The sequence below is a fragment of the Pan paniscus genome, chromosome 16, assembly GCF_029289425.2.
Source record: "Pan paniscus chromosome 16, NHGRI_mPanPan1-v2.0_pri, whole genome shotgun sequence".
In the NCBI taxonomy this organism is placed as follows: domain Eukaryota; kingdom Metazoa; phylum Chordata; class Mammalia; order Primates; family Hominidae; genus Pan; species Pan paniscus.
Genome location: NC_073265.2, coordinates 55777146 through 55799676, shown reverse-complemented (window position 1 = coordinate 55799676; position 22531 = coordinate 55777146). Strand labels below are relative to the sequence as shown.

At 39.5% G+C, this 22531-nt stretch overlaps 1 protein-coding gene across 2 annotated transcripts in view; it reads right to left on the bottom strand.

The window, feature by feature from the left end:
* ZWILCH (zwilch kinetochore protein) overlaps positions 1-22531 on the bottom strand; it is a 45088-nt gene that overhangs the window by 2941 nt on the left and 19616 nt on the right. For both annotated transcript variants that reach the window (XM_055098207.1, XM_003827996.4), the window contains exons 9-18: positions 19783-19876; positions 19254-19309; positions 18207-18312; positions 17589-17668; positions 14742-14898; positions 14187-14215; positions 11124-11260; positions 9930-10025; positions 6991-7103; positions 493-607 (exon numbers count right to left, since the gene is read on the bottom strand). In XM_055098207.1, coding sequence (XP_054954182.1) covers positions 519-607; positions 6991-7103; positions 9930-10025; positions 11124-11260; positions 14187-14215; positions 14742-14898; positions 17589-17668; positions 18207-18312; positions 19254-19309; positions 19783-19876 — 957 coding nt within the window. In that variant the 3' untranslated portion in view covers positions 493-518. The remainder of the gene's footprint in view (positions 1-492; positions 608-6990; positions 7104-9929; positions 10026-11123; positions 11261-14186; positions 14216-14741; positions 14899-17588; positions 17669-18206; positions 18313-19253; positions 19310-19782; positions 19877-22531) is intronic.

Sequence of the window (22531 nt, the reverse complement as noted above, 5' to 3'; positions counted from 1 at the left end):
AAAGAAAGAAAATGTCATTCCATTAATTCTTTTGGTTAATATGATCTCAAATCAAAACATTTTAAGAAGAGTATTTACATCTGGGGCTTGTCCTATAGTTGGGCTGGAATAAAATTATTTATAACAAAACTTCGCTTTCAACGGCAAATCAGTATGCCTGTTCAGGGTTTTTCTCATGCATCAATGTTTTCAAAATCAAACTCACTTTCTACTACATATACAGATTTTAAATGCAAAGACATTACCACTCAAGAATTTTTTTTTATTTCTCTGGTTTTAGGATTAAATTGACCTATTAAAAGTTGACCACAAAAGGTAGAAAGAAAATTAAAGAGTTGCACTGCTCAATAACAACTGGTAAGCCTTTTATGTGATTACTAATAATCCCTATTCCTAATGTAGCAAATCGACATTGATAATGTAGAAAGAACTAAACGTAAGGTACTTATTACAAAGTATTTGACAAAGAGACTAAAATGTGAACATAAATACCTTAGAGAGGACTTCATCAGCACACTTCACTTGAAATGCACCTGGCTGCAGGTAACCATGTTAGTAAAGAATACCCTTTCTTCCAGGCTACCGTTTAGTGTTAATTCCGAAAAATCTGTAATCAAAAAGAGAGTGAGATCAGAATTGCTTAACACCCTGCTTTTCTACCATGTATAATGCTGAATTTTACACCAATACAATAACTAAGAGGTGGTCTAAATGGCAATGTGTCTTCTACTTTAAGAGAATTCATTGGGAAAAATTCAGTAAGGACACTTGCTTTAAATATGAAACTCTTGATGCATTTAAGACATGATTAAATAAACTAAAAATGAAGCAGGTTATTTTTTAATTATATCTTTTTAATTTGGAAACTTACTGCTTTACTTTTTGTGCCATATTAACTAGGGTTACACAACTGTCTTTTCTCCAATCCTAACATAAATTTCAGAAAAGAATTTCTATTTAAGATTTGTAGTCTTAGGGCTAGACACATATCCATTTTTCTCCCAAAGACTATTTTATTTCAAAAATAAATGGTCCAATCAACATTTTGATGGGATAATGTCCACTTTCTTGTGGGTCAACATTTTGGTTTCCATATTTTCATCATTATCAACAATCATTTACTGAGCACCCACTGGGTGAGCAGCACTCCACTGGACACGTTTTCTCCTCCATTAACTCCAAATCATTACCCTCTCTCTTTCCATGGTGGCTAAAAGTACACATTTCTCTCTTAAGTCTCCCTGCCTTTGATGTCAACTATTTTACTCAAAAGCATCATACCATTAAATTTCTTGAAAAGCTAGTATTGGACTTAAGTGCTCAGTCCAAAGAAATAAGAAGTCTAACTCCTTAAAAGCATACGATCTTCGAAAGAAAATTAAACATTTTAGGCCATATTTACAATTAAGACTTTGTTTGAATGGCCCATGACTTTTACAAATGAGATTCCCCCTTCGAAAATGGGTCTTGCTTTGGGGATAAAAGACACTGAATAATTTCTAGACAAACATATCAAGAATATATGATGGGTACAAGAGGTTATAAAGTTCAAGTCAAAATGGAGTTTGAGTGTGTTCCTAAGCACACAAATATATGATTTTATAAGAATTCCTTATTTTCATAAAAGGAGTCACTGGACCAATGCACTAGAAAATTGCTTTAACTCCAACATTCAAAATAACTTTCACTCTTTTTTGTTGCAATCCATGTCAAAAAGACTTTAAATGATGTGTTCAGTATACTTGCTTATTCAGCATTATTAGGAAAAGATGTTTCATCTTGTATGAATTTCCTCAAAACAGAACTCTAATCTCTACAAAATAAAATTTACTTTATTTTTTTTGGAGACAGAATTTTGCTATTGCTGCCCAGGCTGGAGTGCAATGGCGTGATCTTGTCTCACTGCAACCTCTGCCTCCAGGGTTCAAGCAATTCTCCTGTCTCAGACTCCTGAGTAGCTGGGATTACAGGCACCCGCCACCATGCTTGGCTAATTTTTTGTATTTTTAGTAGAGACAGGGTTTCAACATGTTGGCCAGGCTGGTCACGAACTCCTGACCTCAGGTGATCCACCCACCTCAGCCTTCCAAAGTGCTGGGATTACAGGTGTGAGCCACCACGCCTGGCCAAAATTTACTTTAAAATGGCATTTTTTTCAGCTGGGCACAGTGGCTCACGCCTGTAATCCCAGCACTTTGGGAGGCCAAGGCAGGCGGATCATGAGGTCAGGAGTTTGAGACCAGCCTGACCAACATGGTGAAACCCCATCTCTACTAAAAATACAAAAATTAGCCAGGCGTGGTGGCACGCGCCTGTAATCCCAGCTAGTTGGGAGGCTGAGGCAGGAGAATAGCTTGAACCCGGGAGGCGGAGGTTGCAGTGAGCCGAGATCGCGCCACTGCACTCTAGCCTGGGTGACAGAGCAAGGCTCCATCTCAAACACACACACACACACACACACACACACACACACACACACAAAACAAAAAAACAAGGCATTTTTTTCACAAATGTTTCACATATATTTATGTCTTTAAAATTGTCCTTTTGGCCGGGGGCAGTAGTAGTTCACACCTGTAATCCTAGGGCTTTGGGAGGCTGAGCCAGGGGGAATATTTCAGCTCAGGAGTTTGAGAACTCCTGGCCAACATAACAAGACCTCGCCTCTATGAAAAATTTAAAAAGGAAAAAATTAGGCAGGCATGATGGCGCCCACCCATAGTCCCAAGCTACTTGGGACGCTGAAGTAGGAGGATTGCTTGAGCCTGGAAGATTGAGTCTGCAGTGAGCCAAGATCATGCCACTGCACTCCAGCCGGGGTGACAGAGCAAGACCCTGTCTCAAAAATAAATAAAAAACATTTTCTTTTTAACCATAAAATACGTTTCTTCTTTAAAAAACAAAATATATGTTTTCTTTTTTCTTTTTGAGATGGAGTTTCACTCTTGTTGCCCAGGCTGGAGTGCAATGGCGTGATATCGGCTCACTGCAACCTCTGCTTCCCAGGTTCAAGCAATTCTCCTGCCTCAGCCTCCTGAGTAGCTGGGATTACAGGCATGCGCCACCATGCCCGGCTAATTTTTTATATTTTTAGTACAGGCGGGGTTTCACCATGTTGGCCGGGTCTGGAACTCCTGACCTCAGGTGATCCACCCGCCTTGGCCTCCCAAAGTGCTGGGATTACAGGCGTGAGCCATATGTTTTCTTCTTTAAAAGACATGTTTCTTCTTTAAAATCTTTAAAGAATACATGTTTCTTCTTTAAAAAACAATAGATGTAGATAGAATGTTTACTTTAGGTTGGTGATTCTCAGCCACAGTTGCACAGTGGAATCACCTGAAGAACTCTACAAATTACTGATGTCCCAGCTGTACTCCCAGAGATTCTGATTTACTTGGCATGAGCAACAGAACTTTTTTTTTTTTTTTTTTTTGAGACAGGGTCTTGCTCTGCTACCCAGGCTGGAGTGCAGTGGCACAACCTCAGCTCACTGCAGCCTCAATCTCCTGGGCTCAACTAATCCTACCACCTCAGCCTCCCAAGTAGCTAGAACTACAGGCATATGCCACCACACGCAGCTAATTTTTGTATTTTTTGTACAGATCGGGTCCCACTGTGTTACCCAGGCTGGTCTTGAACTCTTAGGCTCAAAGTGATCCTCCCAGGCCTTAGCCTCCCGAAGTGCTAGGATTACAAAATCGTGAGCCAATGCACCTAGCTTAGGCAATAGAACCTTAAAAGCTTTGCAGATGATTCTAATGTTCAGCCCAAACTGGTAATCATCTCTGCAATCACCATTCCATATCTCATGGCTAAAGTTGGATTGTATCCTTCTAGGTCTTTATCTAAGTCCCCGTCTCCATGTTTTTGCTACCATAAGCAATACCACAACTAATAATCTTGTTCATAGGTCTGATTTTATGTGTGTAATAAATTCCTACTTATGAAACTGCTAGGCCAAAGAATGTATTTATTTATTTATTTATTTTTTGAGATGGAGTCTTGCTCCGCCACCCAGGCTGAAGTGCAAGGGCACGATCTTGGCTCATTGCAGCCCCCCACTCCCAAAGTCTAGCAATTCTCCTGCCTCAGCATCCCAAGTAGCTGGGATTATAGGCACATGTCACCATGCCCAGCTATTCTTTTACAATTTTGATGGGTACTACCTCCCACAGAAGCTGTACAACTTTACATTCCAACCAGAAATGTGTGAGAATGATTGCCCGTTCTCCCATACCCACGCCAGCACAGACACCAAACTTTTTGATCTTTGCTACTATGGAAAAGGTATCTATATAATATAAATTTGCATTTCTCTTATTATAGGTGAGGTTGAGCATGGTTTATTCTTTTACATTTTTTAGAGATGGAATCTCGCTATGTTGCCCAGGCTAGCCTTGAACTCTTGAGCTCAAGCAATCTTTCCCACCTCAGCCTCCCAAGTAGCTGGGAGTACAAGCAAGCATATCTTATTTTTAAAACCACATTTGAATTTCCTTTTGGTACACTGTTTACCTTACTTATCAATTTTTCTATTGAGTTATTAATATTTTTCTTACTGAAATATATCCCCTTTTCTGAACATGGGTTGCGAATTTCTTTTTTTGAGACGAAATCTTGCTCTGTCACCCAGGCTGGAATGCAGTGGCGCGATCTCGGCTCACAGCAACCTCCGCCTCCCAGGTTCAAGTGATTCTCCTGCCTCCGCCTCCCGAAGAGCTGGGACTACAGGCACATGCCACCACACCTGGCTAAGTTTTTGTATTTTCAGTAGAGATGGAGTTTCACTGTGTTAGCCAGGATGGTCATGATCTCCTGACCTCGTGATCCACTTGCCTGGACCTCCCAAAGTGCTGGGATTACAGGTGTGAGCCCCCGCGCCCGGCCTTTTTTTGTATTTTTTTAGTAGAGATGGTGTTTCACGGTGCTGGCCAGGCTAGTCTCAAATTCCTGACCTTGTGATCCGCCCACCTCGGCCTCCCAAAGTGCTGGGATTACAGGTGTGAGCCACCGTGCCCGGCCTGGGCTACAAATTTCTTTTCCTAGTTTATAATTTGTCTGTTTTGCCATGCAGAAATTGTTCTACTTTTACAGCTGATTCTCAGTCTTTTATCACTTCCAGGTTTTATATCACACTTAGAAAAAAACAGCACAATTTTAACTGATGGCTCTCAGAAAAATTCAGTTTGGTTATGACTTTTATAGTTCAACTATATGAACAGAGCCTCTAACTGACAGAAATTTCCATTATACCTAAATCAGAATATACTTGGGAGGGCAGAAGCACAAACATTTTCTGGAAAAATTTTTTGCAAGTTATTAATCAGTAAAATAAAACTATTTGTATTCCCAGCAGTATAGGCCTTTGAAATCTAATTAATAGATTCTGTCTGAAAACTATCAGATCTGTTTTCAAATAATCTTTACATATTTAAATGAAGGCATTTAAGACCCATATGAATAAGAGACAACAGCACCGTACAACCCACGTGCATGAAGATATGAGTTTGAGGGTACTTCCTGAAGGAGGAAGACTTGGTAGGCTAGCTAACTACACAAAGGGCTAAAAGACATTCTTTGCCTAATATGGACCATCTGTGATAGAATACTAGCAATCTCAACCCTTATTTCAACCATGGAGAAGACACTATGACAGAAATATCACCATCGTTTTAACCAGTGCCCAAAAGTGTCAAGTATGAATCAGCATTTCCATCTTACAACCTATTTTTACTCCTATGTCCCTATTGCTTGATCTCTTTTAGTAAAAGTTCCTCTATACAAGATAAGGAGAAAAAGCATTCTTTTCTGATTATTATACATTAAATTTTTCTGGGTATTACAGTTGCATAAAAATCATGATAGTTTTGTGTGTGCGTGTGCGTGTGTGTGTGTGGTGTGTTTCTGAGACAGGGTTACACTCTGTTGCCCAGGCTAGACTGCAGTGGTACGACCAGCTCACTGTAACCTCCACTTCCTGGGTTAAGTGATTCTCCAGCCTCAGCCTCCCTGTAGCTGGAACTACAGGAACAAGCCACCAACACCCGGCTAATTTTTGTATTTTTTTTTTTTTTTTTGTAGAGATGGGGTTTCTCCATGTTGCCCAGGCTGGTCTCTAACTCCTGAGTTCAAAGTGATCCACCCGCCTCAGCCTCCCAAAGTGCTGGGATTACAGGCTCGAACCACCGGGCCCAGCAGTTTTCTTTTTTAAAGAATAAATATGTTTTACACTTAGAGTTCGGGAAAATTACTTAAAACTGGGCACAGGCCAGGAGTGGTGGCTCACACCTGTAATCCCAGCACTTTGGGAGGCTGAGGCAGGTGGATCATGAGGTCAGGAGTTTGAGACCAGCCTGGCCAACATGGTAAAACCCATCTTTACTAAAGATAAAAAAATTAGCTGGGTGTGGTAGCGCGTACCTGTAATCCCAGCTACTCAGGAGGCTGAGGCAGGAGAATCACTCGAACCCAGGAGGCGGAGGCTGCAGTGAGCTGAGATGGTGCCATTGCACTCCAGCCTGGGCGACAGGGCGAGACTCCATCTCAAAAAAAAAAAAAGAAAGAAAGAAAGAAAATACTGGGCACACAAGAGCTATAATAACAATCCATTCCAGTAAGATTCAGTTTATTTTCTTTTTTCTTTTTTTGGAGGCGGAGTCTCACTCTGTTGCCCAGGCTGGAGTGCAGTGGCACGATCTCAGCTCACTGCAACCTCCACCTCAAGGGTTCAAGCAATTCTTGTGCCTTAGCCACGTGAGTAGTTGGGACTACAGGCACATGCAACCATGCCCGGCTAATTTTTTGTATTTTTAGTAGAGATGGGGTTTCACCATGTTGGCCAGGCTGGTCTCAAACTCCTGAGCTCACACAATCTGCCCACCCCGGCCTCCCAAAGTGCTGGGATTACAGGCGTGAGCCGCTGTGCCCAGCCAGACTTAGTTTATTTTCTGTTGGAATTATTTATCTGAACAGATTATAAACCATCTTTACCAGGTTTGTGAAAATTCAGATGGTCTATGGGTGAGCTGTCACTCAGTTGCCAAACTGTCTTAATCTTCTTTTGACCACTATATATTTCCACTCTCCATTTCTGTGGCTTCTCACTAAGGAAAGAATAAAACGACAAAAGAAAAATTTTCAAAAACAGCCATTTACTTCCTTCCCTCTACAGCCATTTAGTGAAGTCTTCATGTGATAAGCACTGAGGACAAAGAGGTAAACGGGTCACAATTCCCGCCCTTGAGGTGTATAGTCAAGAGAGCGAGAAAAATAAGAATAAAAATAACAATTTGGAAAAAAAAATGCTACAACAGATAAATACTAGGTGTGTTAGGGGAAAACTGAAGACAGGAATGTAACTCGGATTGGGGATAGCAGAGTTGGAAAGAATCCTCAGAGGCTGTGATGTGTGAGCTGAGTATGAAATAACCAGGAGTTAGTTAGGCAGATAAAGTCCAGGATGAAGGAATGAAGTGTTGAGTATGCACCGAGGGTTAAGAGTGTGGAATGTCTGAAGAAATGCAGTAACACAGCATCCCTGTGATAGGAGACATTTAAACAGGAGGAAGTCCTGGTGGGATGTGAATTTTTAGGAAGATCATTTTGGCAATGACTTAGAAAAGAAAGATAACAGAGGCAGAGCGCAGTTAGGAAAAAGGATTTTACCACAGTCCAGGTATGAAATGATGCAGATGTGAAACAAAGTAATGACGATGTGAAGATGTAGAGAAGGGGACAAATTCTAGAGTTACCAAGGTCTAGTCTACTCAGTAATCTTTTTTTTTTTTTTTGACAGGGTCTTGCTCTGTCACCCAGGCTGGAGTGCAGTGGCTTGATCACAGTTCACTACAGCTTCGACCTCCAGGCCTTAGGAAATTCCTCCTACCTCAGCCTCCCTAGTAGCTGGGACTACAGGTGCATGCCACCATGCCTGGCTAATTTTTATATTTTTTGTAGAGACAGGGTTTCACTGTGTTGCCCAGGCTGTCGGTAACCATTTAAAGGAGTGAGGGATGAGCGGAGGATAAGCACTAGGTTTTTGTTTTGGCCATTAGATAGAGATTAATGATGGTGATTTGAGAGACGAAGTATGGGAGGAGGAAAAAGCATTGAGAAGGGGATGAGGTGTTAGGCTTTAGAGTCTGAACTGCTACTTCAATAAGCTGGGGATTCACAGCTAATAGGCATTTAGAAAGATGGGTCTGAAGCTCAGAGAAGCTGGAGATGTGAGTTATGAATTATCGTTAGCCTAGACAAGTTGAAGCCTTGAGAATAAATGCAATCACCAAGGGAAGATAGGAAGTAAGAAGAAAAGAAGGCAGAGGGTAGAGTTCTGGTGAAAAGTGGCAGAAGAAGAAGTACTTGAAAAGAGAACTGTTCTCAGCCTTTCAGATGGGCCAGAAAGGTAGAATTCAAAATAAGACAGATGCTACGTCACAGAAAATAAGGAGATAGGTTCAAGACAGCAATAGTGCTAAATGCCAAACAGCCTTATACGTGCTTACTGAAGTAGACCGAGCATGGTGGCTCACGCCTGTAATCCCAGTACTTTGGGAGGCTCAGGTGGTCGGATCACAAGGTCAGAAGTTTGAGACCAGCCTGGCCAACATGGTGAAACACTGTCTCTACTAAAAATACAAAAATTAGCCGGGTGTGGTGGCGGGCGCCTGTAATCCCAGCTACTCCGGAGGCTGAGGCAGGAGAATTGCTTGAAACCAGAAGGCCGTGGTTGCAGTGAGCTGAGATTGCGCCACTGCACTCCAGCCTGGGAAATAAGAGCGAAACTCTGTCTAAAAAAAAAAAAAAAGTGCTTATTGAAGTAGGAAGACTGGGTGGGCCAACCAATTACACAATGAGCTAGATAGAAAACAATCTTTTACTGAAAAGCATCCATTGGATTTGACAATTAGAAGGTCATTGGTGACCTTTGCCAGAGCAATTTCAGGGGGAGTGATGGGAGTTTGGCTAAGAAAGAACTAAATACAGGGAGGACATAAATAGAGTGGCTATAGTATGAGAGAAATTTCAAGTATATCATATGCTGAGAGAAGAGTCAGGGAGACCCTCATTGGAGGCAACCTCAGTGTCCATGTGGATGAACGATCTATCATCTCAGCCTCACAGTTCCCTACTTCCTCTAATCCCAAACCCTTCTCTCACTCCCACAGTCATACCCTAGACCCTGTTATCACTATCCTGGTCATTTTTCTCCTAATCCATCATTTCCTTTCTGGCTATACTTTCCACTCTTCTCTGAAGGAATAACAAATACAGAGAAAAATGAAAGACTAGAGGCCCAACAGTCTAGAGAGAGGTCTGAGAGAAGGAAGAGGGAGAACTCTCTCAGACTATGGACACAGATGATTAAGGTTTCAGAGGTGACGAAGCTCTGGGTCATGAGGTCCCTACTGAATATGAACACTGAAATTGCCTAGGATCATGGGTGGACTTAAGATAATAAATTAAAATGCTTATTTATTATCATTATTATTATTATTTTTTGAGACGGAGTTTCACTCTTGTTGCCCAGGCTGGAGTGCAATGGCATGATCTCGGCTCACTGCAACCTCCGCCTCCCAGGTTTAAGCGATTCTCCTGCCTCAGCCTCCCGAGTAGCTGGGATTATAGGTGCACGCCACCACGCCCAGCTAATTTTTGTATTTTTAGTAGAGATGGGGTTTCACCATTTTGGCCAGGCTGGTCTCGAACTCCTGACCTCAGGGGATCCACCCGCCTCGGCCTCCCAAAGTGCTAGGATTACAGGTGTGAGCCACCACGCCCAGCTATTATTATTTTTTAATAGAGACAGGGTCTCATTATGTTGCCCAGGCTGGTCTCGAACTCCTGAGCTCAAGTTATCCTCCCACCTCAGCCTCCCATAGTGCTAGGATTACAGGCATGAGCCACCATGCCTAGCAAAAATTGCTTACCTTTGATATAAGTTCTTTACGGCAGTTGGTCTGACTGGCAGCTGAAAAATGTGTTGCTCATCAAGAGGATTTTGTTTGTAATATTTTATGCAGATCCTGAAAAAACAAAATGGAACCTCTTTTGAAAAAAAGAGCCATTTGACATAACGTTTTTCTGGTAGTCTAAAGCTCGTAAGGGAAACATTTTATTGAGTACTACTAACTAAAACATCAGCGAACACTTTTAGAGCCACAAAAGTAAACAAACAAATAAAACAACCCTACAAACAAAACTTAGGTTATGTTTTTTTCTTTGAAAACAAATCTCATTCACTTTTTAAAAATTAATAGACATATTTCTCATAAATATAAAATAAATTTGAGGCCAAAGAAAGGCTTCGTGGGGAGAAAGAGGTTACAGAAAGAGAAAAACAATACAAAAAAAAGAGGCAGAAGAGAAACAAAAGTACAGCTTCCATGGTTTTCAGAGTCCAAGGAATTACAGTTAACTCATTCATTCCACTGATCTATAATGGGGGAAAAAAAAATAAAACTTGGAGATTCTATAAACAATAACAATTTCAAACTTTCCCCTCTACAACTGAGGCAAATTCTAATTTTGGAAAATGTAATGGTACATTTCCTTCCAGAGGGAAAAGAAACCCAGTCCTTCCACTGGACAGTTCACTTCCTAGTTTGAGGCCTCAAATACACATAAGATACCAGCAGTCCGTGTCTGAGAATTTTTCCAAATAACCTCTAGTCAAACTAATTGGAATCTCAAATTACAGCAGTCTCTACAATTACAGCAATGCTACTGACAGAGGTCTAGTAATACTATTTGATTCCATTGTTATCATTTAGATGGCTGGCAAGGCTATTTTGACCCAAATTGACAGGGATATAAAGAAGAGAAGGAACTAGTATTTATGAATACATGAGGTTATTAGATCCTTTTTACAGATGAGGAAACAGGATTCAGTGATGGAAACTTCCTAAGGAAGTTAGGAAGTGATGCAGCCAATGTCAAATCTGATTCCTTTTGAATCCAAAGCCTTTCCTGCCTATGGCACTGACTTAGACTCATGCATGCTACTGTAAAGACAGGATGAAGAGGTTCTATCCTAACTGGTAATAAAAACTGTACATATTTAGGCTGTAACTATTTCAAAAGAAATACATTTCTATATAAGTGAAGAATACAGATGTACTTACTGTGTTAAAGAAAAGAGGAGTTCATGTTGAGATTTAATGAAAGGCATGCAACTGACCAATATTTCTAGAATATGGTGGAGTTTTTGGACACGATAAACCTGTTCTTGTATATCTACTGATGGAGCAATGAAGTATTCCTGGAATGAAAAAATATAAGCAAAATAGAGATTTAAAGCACTTGTGTAACCTTTGTAAAGAATATAGGTATGCCTTCTACACCTACATTTGGATGCTTGATAACAGGCATTTAAAAAAAAAAAAGACCAGAAGCAGCTAGATAGAATTTCCCACCTTTCAATACTATTATTCAAACTAAATTATAGTCATGCACCATATAACAGTGTTTGAGTCAACAATGGATCACACATATTACAGTGGTCTTTTTTTTTTTTTTTTTTTGAGACAGGGTCTCACTCTGCCACCCAGGCTGGAGTGCTGTGGCGTGATCTTGGCTCACTGCAACCTCCACCTCCCGGAGTCAAGTGATTCTCCCGCCTTAGCCTCTTGAGTAGCTGGGATTACAGGCATGCACCACCACACCCAGCTAATTTTCATATTTTTAGTAGAGATAGGAATTCATCATGTTGGCCAGGCTGGTCTCAAACTCCTGACCTCAAGTGATCTGTCTGCCTCAGCCTCCCAAAGTGCTGGGATTACAGGCGTAAACCACCGCGCCCGGCCTACAGTGGTCTTATAAGATCACAATAGAACTGAAAAATCCCTCTCGCCAGTAGTGACTTTGTAGCTGTAATGTAGTGCAATGCATTATTCCCTTGTTTGCTGTGATATTGGTATGAACAAAACTATTCCTCAAAAAGAGCCTCAGGCAGGTCCTTCAGGAGGTATTCCAGAAGGCACCTATGTTATCTCGTAGGTGATAACAGTTCCATGTGTGTTCTTGCCCCTGGAGAGCTTCCAGTGAGACAAGATGTGGAGGCGGAAGACAGTGATACTGATGATCCCAACCTAGGCGAATGTGTGTGTCTATGTCTTAGTTTTTAACAAACATATTTAAAACAAAAAAAAAAGTTAAAGATAGAAAAAAGCCCATAGAATAAGAATACAAAGAGAAAATATTTTTGTATAGCTGTACAATGTGTTTGTATTTTAAGTGTTATTACAAAAAAATCAAAAAGTTTAGAAAAATTTAAAAGTTTATAATGTAAAAAAGTTATAGTAAGTTATGGTTAAATTTTTATTGAAGAAACAAATTTTTAAATAAATTTGGTGTAGCCTAAGTATACAGTGTTTATAGTCTACAGTAGTGTACAGTAATGTTCTACACCTTCACATTCACTCACCACTCACTCACTGACCCACCCAGAGCAACTTCCAGTCCTGCAAGCTCCATTCATGGTAAGTGCCCTGTACAGGTATCCACGTTTTTATCTTTTGTACGTTATTTTTACTGTACCCCTTCTATGTTTAGATACACAAATACCATTATGTTACAATTACCTACAGTATTCAGTACAAAAATATACTGTAAAGGTTTATAGCCTAGGTGTGCAGTAGGTTATACCATCTAAGTTTGTTTACGCCACTCCCTGAAATTTGAACAATAAGGAAATCACCTAATCACACATTTTTTTAAAAATGACACATTTCTCAGAATGTATCCCCATCATTAAGTGAAGTATGACTGTATATACAGATACAGTTGTCCGTTGGTATCCATGGAGGATTGGTACCATGATCCCCTTTGTATACCAAAATCCATGGATGCTCAAGTCCTTTATATAAAATAGTATAGTATTTGCGTATAACCTATGCACACCCTCCTGTATGCTTTAAATCACCTCTAGATTACTTGTAATGCCTAATACAATGTAAATGCTACATAAATAGTTGTTTACACTTACTGTTTAGAGAATGACAAGAAAAAAAGAGAATAATGACAAGAAGAAATCCACACATATTCAGTACAGACATAATCATCCCTTTTTTTTGAAACAGGGTCTTGCTCTGTCACCAAGGCTGGAGTGCAGATAGACAAAAAAGTAGCCCACGATCACAGCTCACTGCAGCTTCAACTTCCCCGGCTCAAGTGAGCTTCCTACCTCAGCCTCCCAAGTAGCTGGGACCACAGGCACAGACAACCATGCCTGGCTAATTTTTTTATTTTTGTAGAGATGGAGTCTCCCTATGTTGCCCAGGCTGATCTCACACTCCTGGGCTCAAGTGATCCTCCCAAAGTGTTGGGATTACAGGAGGGAGCCACTGTGCCCAGCCTTTTTTTTTTTTTTTAAACATTTTCAATCTGCAGTTGGTTGAATCCATGGATGCAGAACCCACAGACATAGAGGACCAACTGTGTGTATGTATGCATGTGTGTGTGTGTGTGCGCGTGTGTGTGTGTAGTTTTTGCTAGAACATGTGTCCACTAAAAATATATGCCCTTAATAAAATGTTTAAAATTTGAATAGTAAAAATTAAACCTCAAAAGAATCCAGTTGAGTCTATTTTGCACAACAGATATAGTTAGTTTTTCTATCTTGTATTTTCATAAGAGAGAAATGATAAACAAATTGATACTATAAATTCATTTTCAAAAGGATCTTTCAATGAACGTCAAAGATCAGTACAGACACTATTCAACCTTCTGAAGTTTCTGAATGGGCTAGGAAAATACAACAAGGTTCATAACGATGATCCTGAAACCCAAAAGTATACATTAAAGATTATAAATTATTTGGAAAATAAACTTTCAAGTGTAATATAAATGGATAAAGAGAAAATAAAACAAACATTGCTTTACAGAACCTATCAAAGAAAGGCATTCCCTAAGCATTCTGGATAGATGAGATGTGTGATAGTACATTGGCTTCAGTAGGATATAACTATATATAAGTATCACAAATTTATAGAGAGTGAGAAATGACATTGAATGGGCTACTTTTTTGTCTATCTTACTAGGCAGTAATAACTACGGGCACTGCCTGTCTTATTTATCCATTTCCCAGGACCTAAGACAGTGGCTAGCATATTATTGGCAGTTAATAACTGCACACAGAATGACTGAATAAAAGAAAAACCAATTTTAGAATAAAAAAATAAACTCACCAAATGATTCAAAGATGCAAGTTCCTGACCTATTAAGAAAAAACACATACATGCAAAAACACTTCAGGTATTTTCTATTACATATTAAGGAATCTATATAAATTTTTTATAGTTCCTATATAAAAGAGATTGTCAAGCTAAGTAGTTCCTCACAAAAGGCCAAGTTTCCTGGCATATTATACCATAAATATATACTAATATTTATTCTAAAAATGATCACAGCTTCTCTCTCATTAAAAACAACCAAGTTTAGGGTATTAAAACAGCATCTCATAAAAGGATTTTTTTATTTAAAATACTAACTTCATAGAACCACAAATGTTTGAACTAAAAACAAATAAATTATCAAGAACTATGGATATAATGCATTTGATATCTTTACTGGGGGGGAACTAAGGCCCAGAGAAGGGAAATGCTCATCTCATAGCGAACCAGGTACAAAGCCAGGAAGGACTACAGACGATGAGGGACAAGCAGAAACAGAAAATCCGAGAATATCTGTGACTGATAACTGTTATGTGTTTTTTAATTTTTTGAGCCAGGAAAGATACTTACCTATGAAAAAACTGATATAATCTTTCTTTAGTTTGTCCAAACCAATTTCCAAAAGCATTTGAACTGGAATAGTCCCACTGAGAGAAACTGTGTCCATGGTTCCATGATAAGACTGATGAATGAGCTTACTTAGTAAACTGTTACTTCCACTATGGAGCTAGAAATCAGGAAAATTTTATAAAACCATGAATAAATATATAAATAAACCCAACAAGTAAAAGAGAAGCAAATTACAGTAGCTACAAACTAAAAATTATAAGCTTGCATTCCTAGTCTCCTAACACTATAAATTGTTTGAACGAAACCCCCCAAGTTATAAACACCAGTTTTTTGTTTTGAGACAGAGTCTTGCTCTGTCACCCAGGCTGGAGTGCAGTGGCACGATCTCGGCTCACAGCAACCTCTACCTCCCAGGTTCAAGCAATTCTCCTGCCTTAGCCTCCTGAGTAGCTGGGTCTAAAGGAGCATGCCACTGCACCTGGCTAATTTTTATATTTTTAGTAGAGATGGGGTTTCACCATGTTGGCCAGGCTGCTCTCAAAGTCCTGATCTCGTGATCTGCCCGCGTCGGACTCCCAAAGTGCTGGGATTACAGGCAGGAGCCATGGCGCTCGGCCAGAACGTCAGTTTTTAAAATGCCATTTCTGGAACTGGGCGCAGTGGTTTACACCTGTAATTCCAGCACTTGGGAGGCTGAGGAGGGTAGATCACTTGAGGTCAGGAGTTTGAGACCAGCCTGGACAACATGGTGAAACCCCATCTCTACTAAAAATACAAAATAAACTGGCCGTGGTAGCAAGCGCCTGTAGTCCCGGCTCGGGAGGCTGAGGCAAGAGAACAGCTTGAGCCTGGGAGGCAGAGGCTGCAGTGAGCCGAGATCACAGCACTGCACTCCAGCCTGGGCAATAGAGCAAGACTCTGACTCAAAAAAATAAAATAAAATAAAATAAAATAAAATAAAATAAAAAAAGCCATTCCTATCTCATGTGTTTAAGTCCAAAGCAACTAAGAAGGGTTTAAACTTATCATCCCCAGATACGATTCCACCAAAGAGAAGCCAGAGCTGTTCCTTTGAAACTTTACAACTAGGAATTCTCCTCTCCTAGCTGAGAGGAGAATCTTTTCCACAATTGAACATCTTCTTCTACACCAAAAATCTGCTGCTGCAGTTAAACAAGCTCTCTCAATGGTCCATGCATGTTCATAAGGAACTCCTCATTGGCTACAATATCCAACATACGAACTTGATAATTTGTAAATTAAAAAGAGCTGTGAATTTACAATTTAATTTGTGTTCCAAATGTTAAGCGATTCATTTTAGGTACTCATAAAATATGTCATTTTCCCACTACTTTCTATTTCTCTACTTTAACTTTCATCATAATCTTTGCAAGGTCTTTTTACAATATATACATAAATAGTTTCACTTTGTTTGCACTCATAGTACATGGTAAGGTTAGTAAGGTTATACTTGTAAACATCTCATGAACACAGAAACTCTCAAGAGAAAAATTCAATGGCTAAAACTAAAATGCCTAGAATCACTAATGCCCAATTAAGCAGAGCTTGCATGCCTTTACTCTGGAATGTACCTTGTTCACACCCATAAAAGTTTATAACTTTTATAATGATGAATTGGTAGTCATATTACCTAAAATAATTCCTATTAAAAATCTTTTTAACTTTTTACTTAGCTTTTTCTTGACTATAAAAGTGGCACAAGTTCACTGTGGAAAATTCATAAAGTAGAAATATAACACAGTTGGAAAAACTTGTTTTTTATGAGATGGAGTCTTACTCTGTTGCCCAGGCTGGAGTGGAGTGGTGCAATCTCAGCTCACTGCCACCTCCGCCTCCTGGGTTCAAGCAATTCTCCTGCCTCAGCCTCCTGAGTATCTCAGATTACAGGTGCCTGCCACCATGCCTGGCTAATTTTTTTTGATTTTCAGTAGAGGCAGGGTTTTACCATATTGGCCAGGCTGGTCTCGAGCTCCTGACCTCAAGTGATCTGCCAGCCTCAGCCTCCCAAAGAGTTGGAATTACAGGCCTGAGTCACCGCGCCTGACTGGAAAAAGTCATTTGTAACCCTTCCACCAGAGGTGACTGCTATTAAGATTTTTAGCATATTTGTTTCCAGATTTTTCTCTCCAAAAGTTAACTTCATATACAATTGTGTATATTCCTTTTTATCAAATATTGTAAGCATTTCTCCATATCATTTATCAGCATCATTTTTTCAGCAACTATTACATGTGCCATATGTAGCTATATCATTATTTACTTAGCCATTCCATTAGCAAGAGAAATTTAGGTCCTTTAAATTTTTATGCCAATATAAATGAGGCTGAGATGACTATTCTGATACATAAAGTCTTGATACATATTTATGTGTATGAGCTTAGGGTACATCTTAACAAAAGAATTATTGGTTCAAAGGCCATGACACATTGTGAGGATCTCAATATATTACCAAAATTGCTTTTTAGAGAATATCTCAACTTGCATTCTCATCAGTAGTATATGAGAATACTCATTCACAGCAACACTTAACAATGACAATATTAGTAGTTTACACACACTGGGCACTTAACTATGAGCTAGGCACTAGGTGCATTACATGGATAACATTAGTCAATCCTGGAACACTACGAGGTAGATACTATTCTTACCTTTACTTTACAGATGAGGATGTTGGGGCACAAGAAAAGTAAAGGAACCTGCCGAACTTTACACAGCTAGAAAGTAGCAGAGCTGAAATTCAGACTCAGGCAGTTGGCTTCAGAGCCTGTGTCTTTACATCATGCTACGCTGCTGAGAAAATGATCTGACACACACTACTAAACCTACCCATGGCTGTATATCACCACGTTGTAGACTCTGGATGATCAATGTGAAACACTTCACCAAGTCTTGGTATGAAATCACACCTTGGAAAACAAGTCAGTGTAACATTATTTTCAGGGTATTTCTACAGATCAAATATATCATTAATCTTAAGGATACACAAATGAAGTAGAAAGCAAGAATCTGTACTTTGCGAGCAGGGGAAAGGGAAAGAAATTAAAGTGACAAAAAAAAAAAAAAGATTTAATGAATTTCTAAAGAAAGAAACCAAATTCAGATTGCCAAAAAATAACATGCTTAGTAAAATACTAAAGAATATCTTTTCCTTTTTCAATAATTATAATTTCAGTAAGGTATATGTTTTGGTTCATATAAATAGAACATGAAAATTACCTAAGTCTTATACTTAAAAAGGCAGGAGAAAAGGATAATTCTACAAATTACTTTGTCTTAGTACAATTCTTAAGCAGAATGCACCAATGTGTCATTAGAAATGAATTAGATAAAGTTAAGAACCAGACTTCCCCACAAGACTAGTGGTACACACTGTATTATTTCCAAAAGACTTAAAAATAAACCTAAGAAATAAGAGGAAAAATTTAAATCATGATGGACACCTACTACTGCTCATTTTGCACCACAGTTGCTCAGCAAAATCAAGATCACTCCGAACTTTGAAAAGACGCTTGACGGAACGATCGACTGCAGCAGTGTCATGCTTCAAGGTCTGAAAAAGAAGCAAGCTTCAGAGAATACTCAGTTTTTTTTTTTTAAGTGAAATAATTTAAGCCTTCAAATGCTGCTCTGAGAAATTATGGATTCATGAACACACACAAAGATATGAACGCATTTTCTACAACTTCATTCACTAATGAGGAGATACAAATCAACAGTGAAAAACAAGACCCTTAATATTGTTTTAAAATTATAGTGCCTAAAAGTGAGCATTCAGCTTTCCCTCCATGTAAAAAAAAAATTAAATTACCTTGGTCTCCGTTTTCCTATTTGTCAGATGAGAATATATCTAGTTTAATTTAACAGTACCATCTTAGAGTATATTAATATATGATAGTAGAGCCATTTTATAGTAATATTAACATATTCATTTCTACTTCTCTGCAATTGAGCAACTAATAATACATATATACCAGTTCTCTTCAAAAATATTTATCAGTTCTGACCAGGCACAGTGGCTATGCCTGTAATCCCAGCACTTTGGGAGGCCAATGCAGGTGGATTGCTTGAGCCCACGAGTTCAAGACCAGCCTAGGCAATATAGTGAGACCCCATCTCTACAAAATATTTAAAAATTAGCCAGACGTGGTGGTGCACACCAGTAGTCCCAGCTACTCGGGGACCTGAGGTGGGAGGATCGCTTGAGCCCTGGAGGTCAAAGCTGCAGTGAGCCATGGTGGAGCCACTGCATTCCAGCCTGGGTGACAGAGCAAGACCTTGTCTCAAAAAAATAATAATAATTAAACAAAAATATTTATCAGTTCTTAAGGAAAACAATAACCAGTGCTGACAATAAAGATCAACAAAAATTCCCCTTAAATGCTGCCTTGATATACCAAATCCATTTGCGATGGTACAACATGAAAGATGTCAGCATAACCGAATTTTAAAAGCTATTTCTGTGTATATTTCTAACTGATAATAATCACTTACCTCAACCTCAGTGTCTTTTTTTGTAGAATCACCAAATCCATCCAGCTTATTTAAGTCTAGAAAGTGGCAAAAGTTTATTAGCTCTTGATTTTTCTGCTTTCCAAATTATTTCCATCCTAATCCTATTTTCAAATGGTAAATGGGGACAGTAGAAGTCTAACTAAGGATTTTAGCAAATTACTGAACTCTGGTAGAGATTATAATAGATATCCATCAGGTGGGGGTGTGAGGATGAACAGAGGTAACAGAAAAGCCCCTGACACATGGCATCAGGCACATGGTAGGTATTCAAAGGCTACTGCTTCATCTCTTTTTTCCTTCAATCTCAAATATAAATTAAATCTTATTAATTCTTAGGATTACTTAGATCTCTACCATTAGCAATTCAGAACAAAAGCTGTCCCTCTGACCATAACAGATCTCATAGCTTTGTATATATTCCAATCAAAAAAGAGTATCAAGCTTAAAGAGAAACTTGTATTTAAACATAGCAAGTATAAATTCTCAATTAATAAAACAAGTAATACACCATTCAGAAATTCCTGCACAAGTTCAACAGCAGATTTTGCTTCCAGGGGCTCGAGCCATTCAGTGACACCAGTCCTCAAACCATCAGCCAAAACCTACAGGAGATTTAAAAACCCCAAAAACTTGTTAGCAGAAAACACTGTTTAATCAATAAGGATGTATGTAATAATAATATTAATTGCAGTAACATTTCTTGAGTGTTTATCACATCCCAGGTACTGCTGTGGTGCTTTATATATAGTACATGTTATTTAATCCTAACAAAACTCTATGGTAGATATTACTATTATTCTTATCTTATTGAGGCTAAGAGAGGTTCAGTAACTTGCTCATGGTCACACAATTAGTAACTGATAGTCCCAGGATATATATCCAGTGGTCTGATCCCAAAGATGGTACTCTGAACAATGATGCCACGTGCATAGGTGCTACAGAGGACTTAAGACTGAGGATACTGGGTTTGCCCTGGAGATGCTTGCAACTTTGGCAAAGATAGACGGATAAGACAAATGAAGTAGTCTGGGGATGAATAAATGTAAAAAGTGGAAGTTTATATTAAAATAATATAAATATGTATGCACATACATACAATATCTCAATGGACTTAAGAAAAAGCAGTCAAGTGCCGGGCGCCGTGGCTCACACCTGTAATCCCAGCACTTTGGGAGGCCGAGATGGGTGGATCATGAGGTCAGGAGATCGAGACCACCCTGGCTAACATGGTGAAACCCCGTCTCTACTAAAAAAATACAAAAAAATCAGCCGGGCATGGTGGCGGGTGCCTTTAGTCCCAGCTACTCAGGAGGCTGAGGCAGGAGAATGGCGTGAACCCAGGAGGCGGAGCTTGCAGTGAGTCGAGATGGTGCCACTGCATTCCAGCCTGGGCAACAGAGCAAGACTCAAAAAGAAAGAAAGAAAAAGCAGTCAAGTTAGACGGCAAAAGCCAGTGAAACAACGTGTAACTTCAGTTGCAACTCAAATGTGGGAACCATAGGCTGGCAGGAAAACGGCATGAAATAAGATGAAGAGGGTGGTGTGATCCCAACCAGGGTAGAAAAAGCGACTAAGAAGCAGTGGGAAATAGAATTAGAAGAAATAGTATCTAAACCATCAAGGGATCTTCAAAAGTTTTTTAACTTCATATGGCAGAAAACAGCCAATGTTGATTTTTTTGGCAGGAAAATGACATGATCTAGTTAAGAATTTCTCTATCAGAAGTACCAAGGATGGATTCCTAGGAAAGAGAAAATACAACATTTCCCAGCTGAAATGCTATCATCCCCCACTCCCGGGGGGAGGTCTTTAGAAAAATGTGAAGATGGTTGGGTATGGTGGCTCATGCCTGTAATCCCAGCACTTTGGGTGGCCGAGACAGGTGGATCACTTGAGGTCAGGAGTTCAAGACCAGCCTGGCCAACGTGGCGAAACCCCTCTTGAACTAAAAATACAAAAAAATTAGCAGGGCGTGGTGGTGGGCACCTGTAATCCCAGCTACTGGGGAGGCTGAGGCAGGGAAATCACTTGAATCTGGGAGGAGGAGGCTGTAGTGAGCCAAGACTACACCACTGCACTCCAGGCTGGGTGACAGAGTGAGACTCCGTCTCAAAAAAAAAAAAAAAGAAAAATGTGAATATAATTTTTGTTGTCATAAATGATTAGGAGCATAGGAGAACTTGGGGCATGGAGTTTGGTGGGGGCCAGGGATGTTAAACATCTTGGTGTGTGTACCATGGTCCCAAATCACAAAGAATGTTCCTGCCCAAATGCCAATAGTGCCCCTGTTGAGAAACAATGAATCATCATTAGCATGGTCCCAGAAGAAGATGGTAAAGATTTTAACTAAGATGAGCACAGTGAAAGAGACTTCAAAGGAGGAAAAGAATTGTATATGTATGGGGGGAAGGGTAGCAAGGTATATGTGGAATAAAAGAAAAAATCCTATCCATTTATAAAATATAGGGGGTTGAACACAGACAGACTATGGCCACATGTATATCTAAGATTCTGTGACTTTTTAAGGGAGACTTGAATTAGACAAACACACATTTAAATGAACTTGTGCCAGCTCTTCCATTTACCAGTTTGTTGTCACCTTCAGGCAAAATAACTGAACCAGCCAGCACCATGCGTGGCACACAGCAGAGTGGCATCTTCTAGCTATAGTAGTACGTAGTGGTGATAGAAATAACAGTTCTTACTAAAGTGAAATATGAGATTTCTAGTGTAGGAAATTGAAGGAACGATGGGACCACAGACAGAAATGGGGGGTTTTCAAAGAGGATGTAGTCTGGAGAAGATAGTTTCATTTTGACATACTGACTCTTGAAGCAATAGCACTCTACCCAAGTGGGAAATAATTTGGTGGAAGCTGGAAAGATGGGAAGTGCTATCAGCTTAAAGATGAGGGTTTGGAGCTTGCTCACAAAGGTGTCAGTCAAATCACTGAATAGATCAGCTCTGCAAGGGTGCAGAGAGAGAAGGGCAGAGATGTGAGGGCAAAAGTATGATGGAGGCCCGCAGTAAGGGTCCTAAAAGAGGGGCTTTCAAGAAAGAAGAAAGGTGAGAAAGGTAGGAAAACTATCAGTTTTATACAAACAGAGAAATAATACTTACTCATAGGAAGTAAAAGTATCAAAAATAGTTGGTACCATGCTAGATGGTAAGGGCACAATAGGGAACCAGGCACTCAAATCTAGTAGAGGAGACAGATAAGTAAACAAATTACTGTGTTTTATAAACACACCGACAAG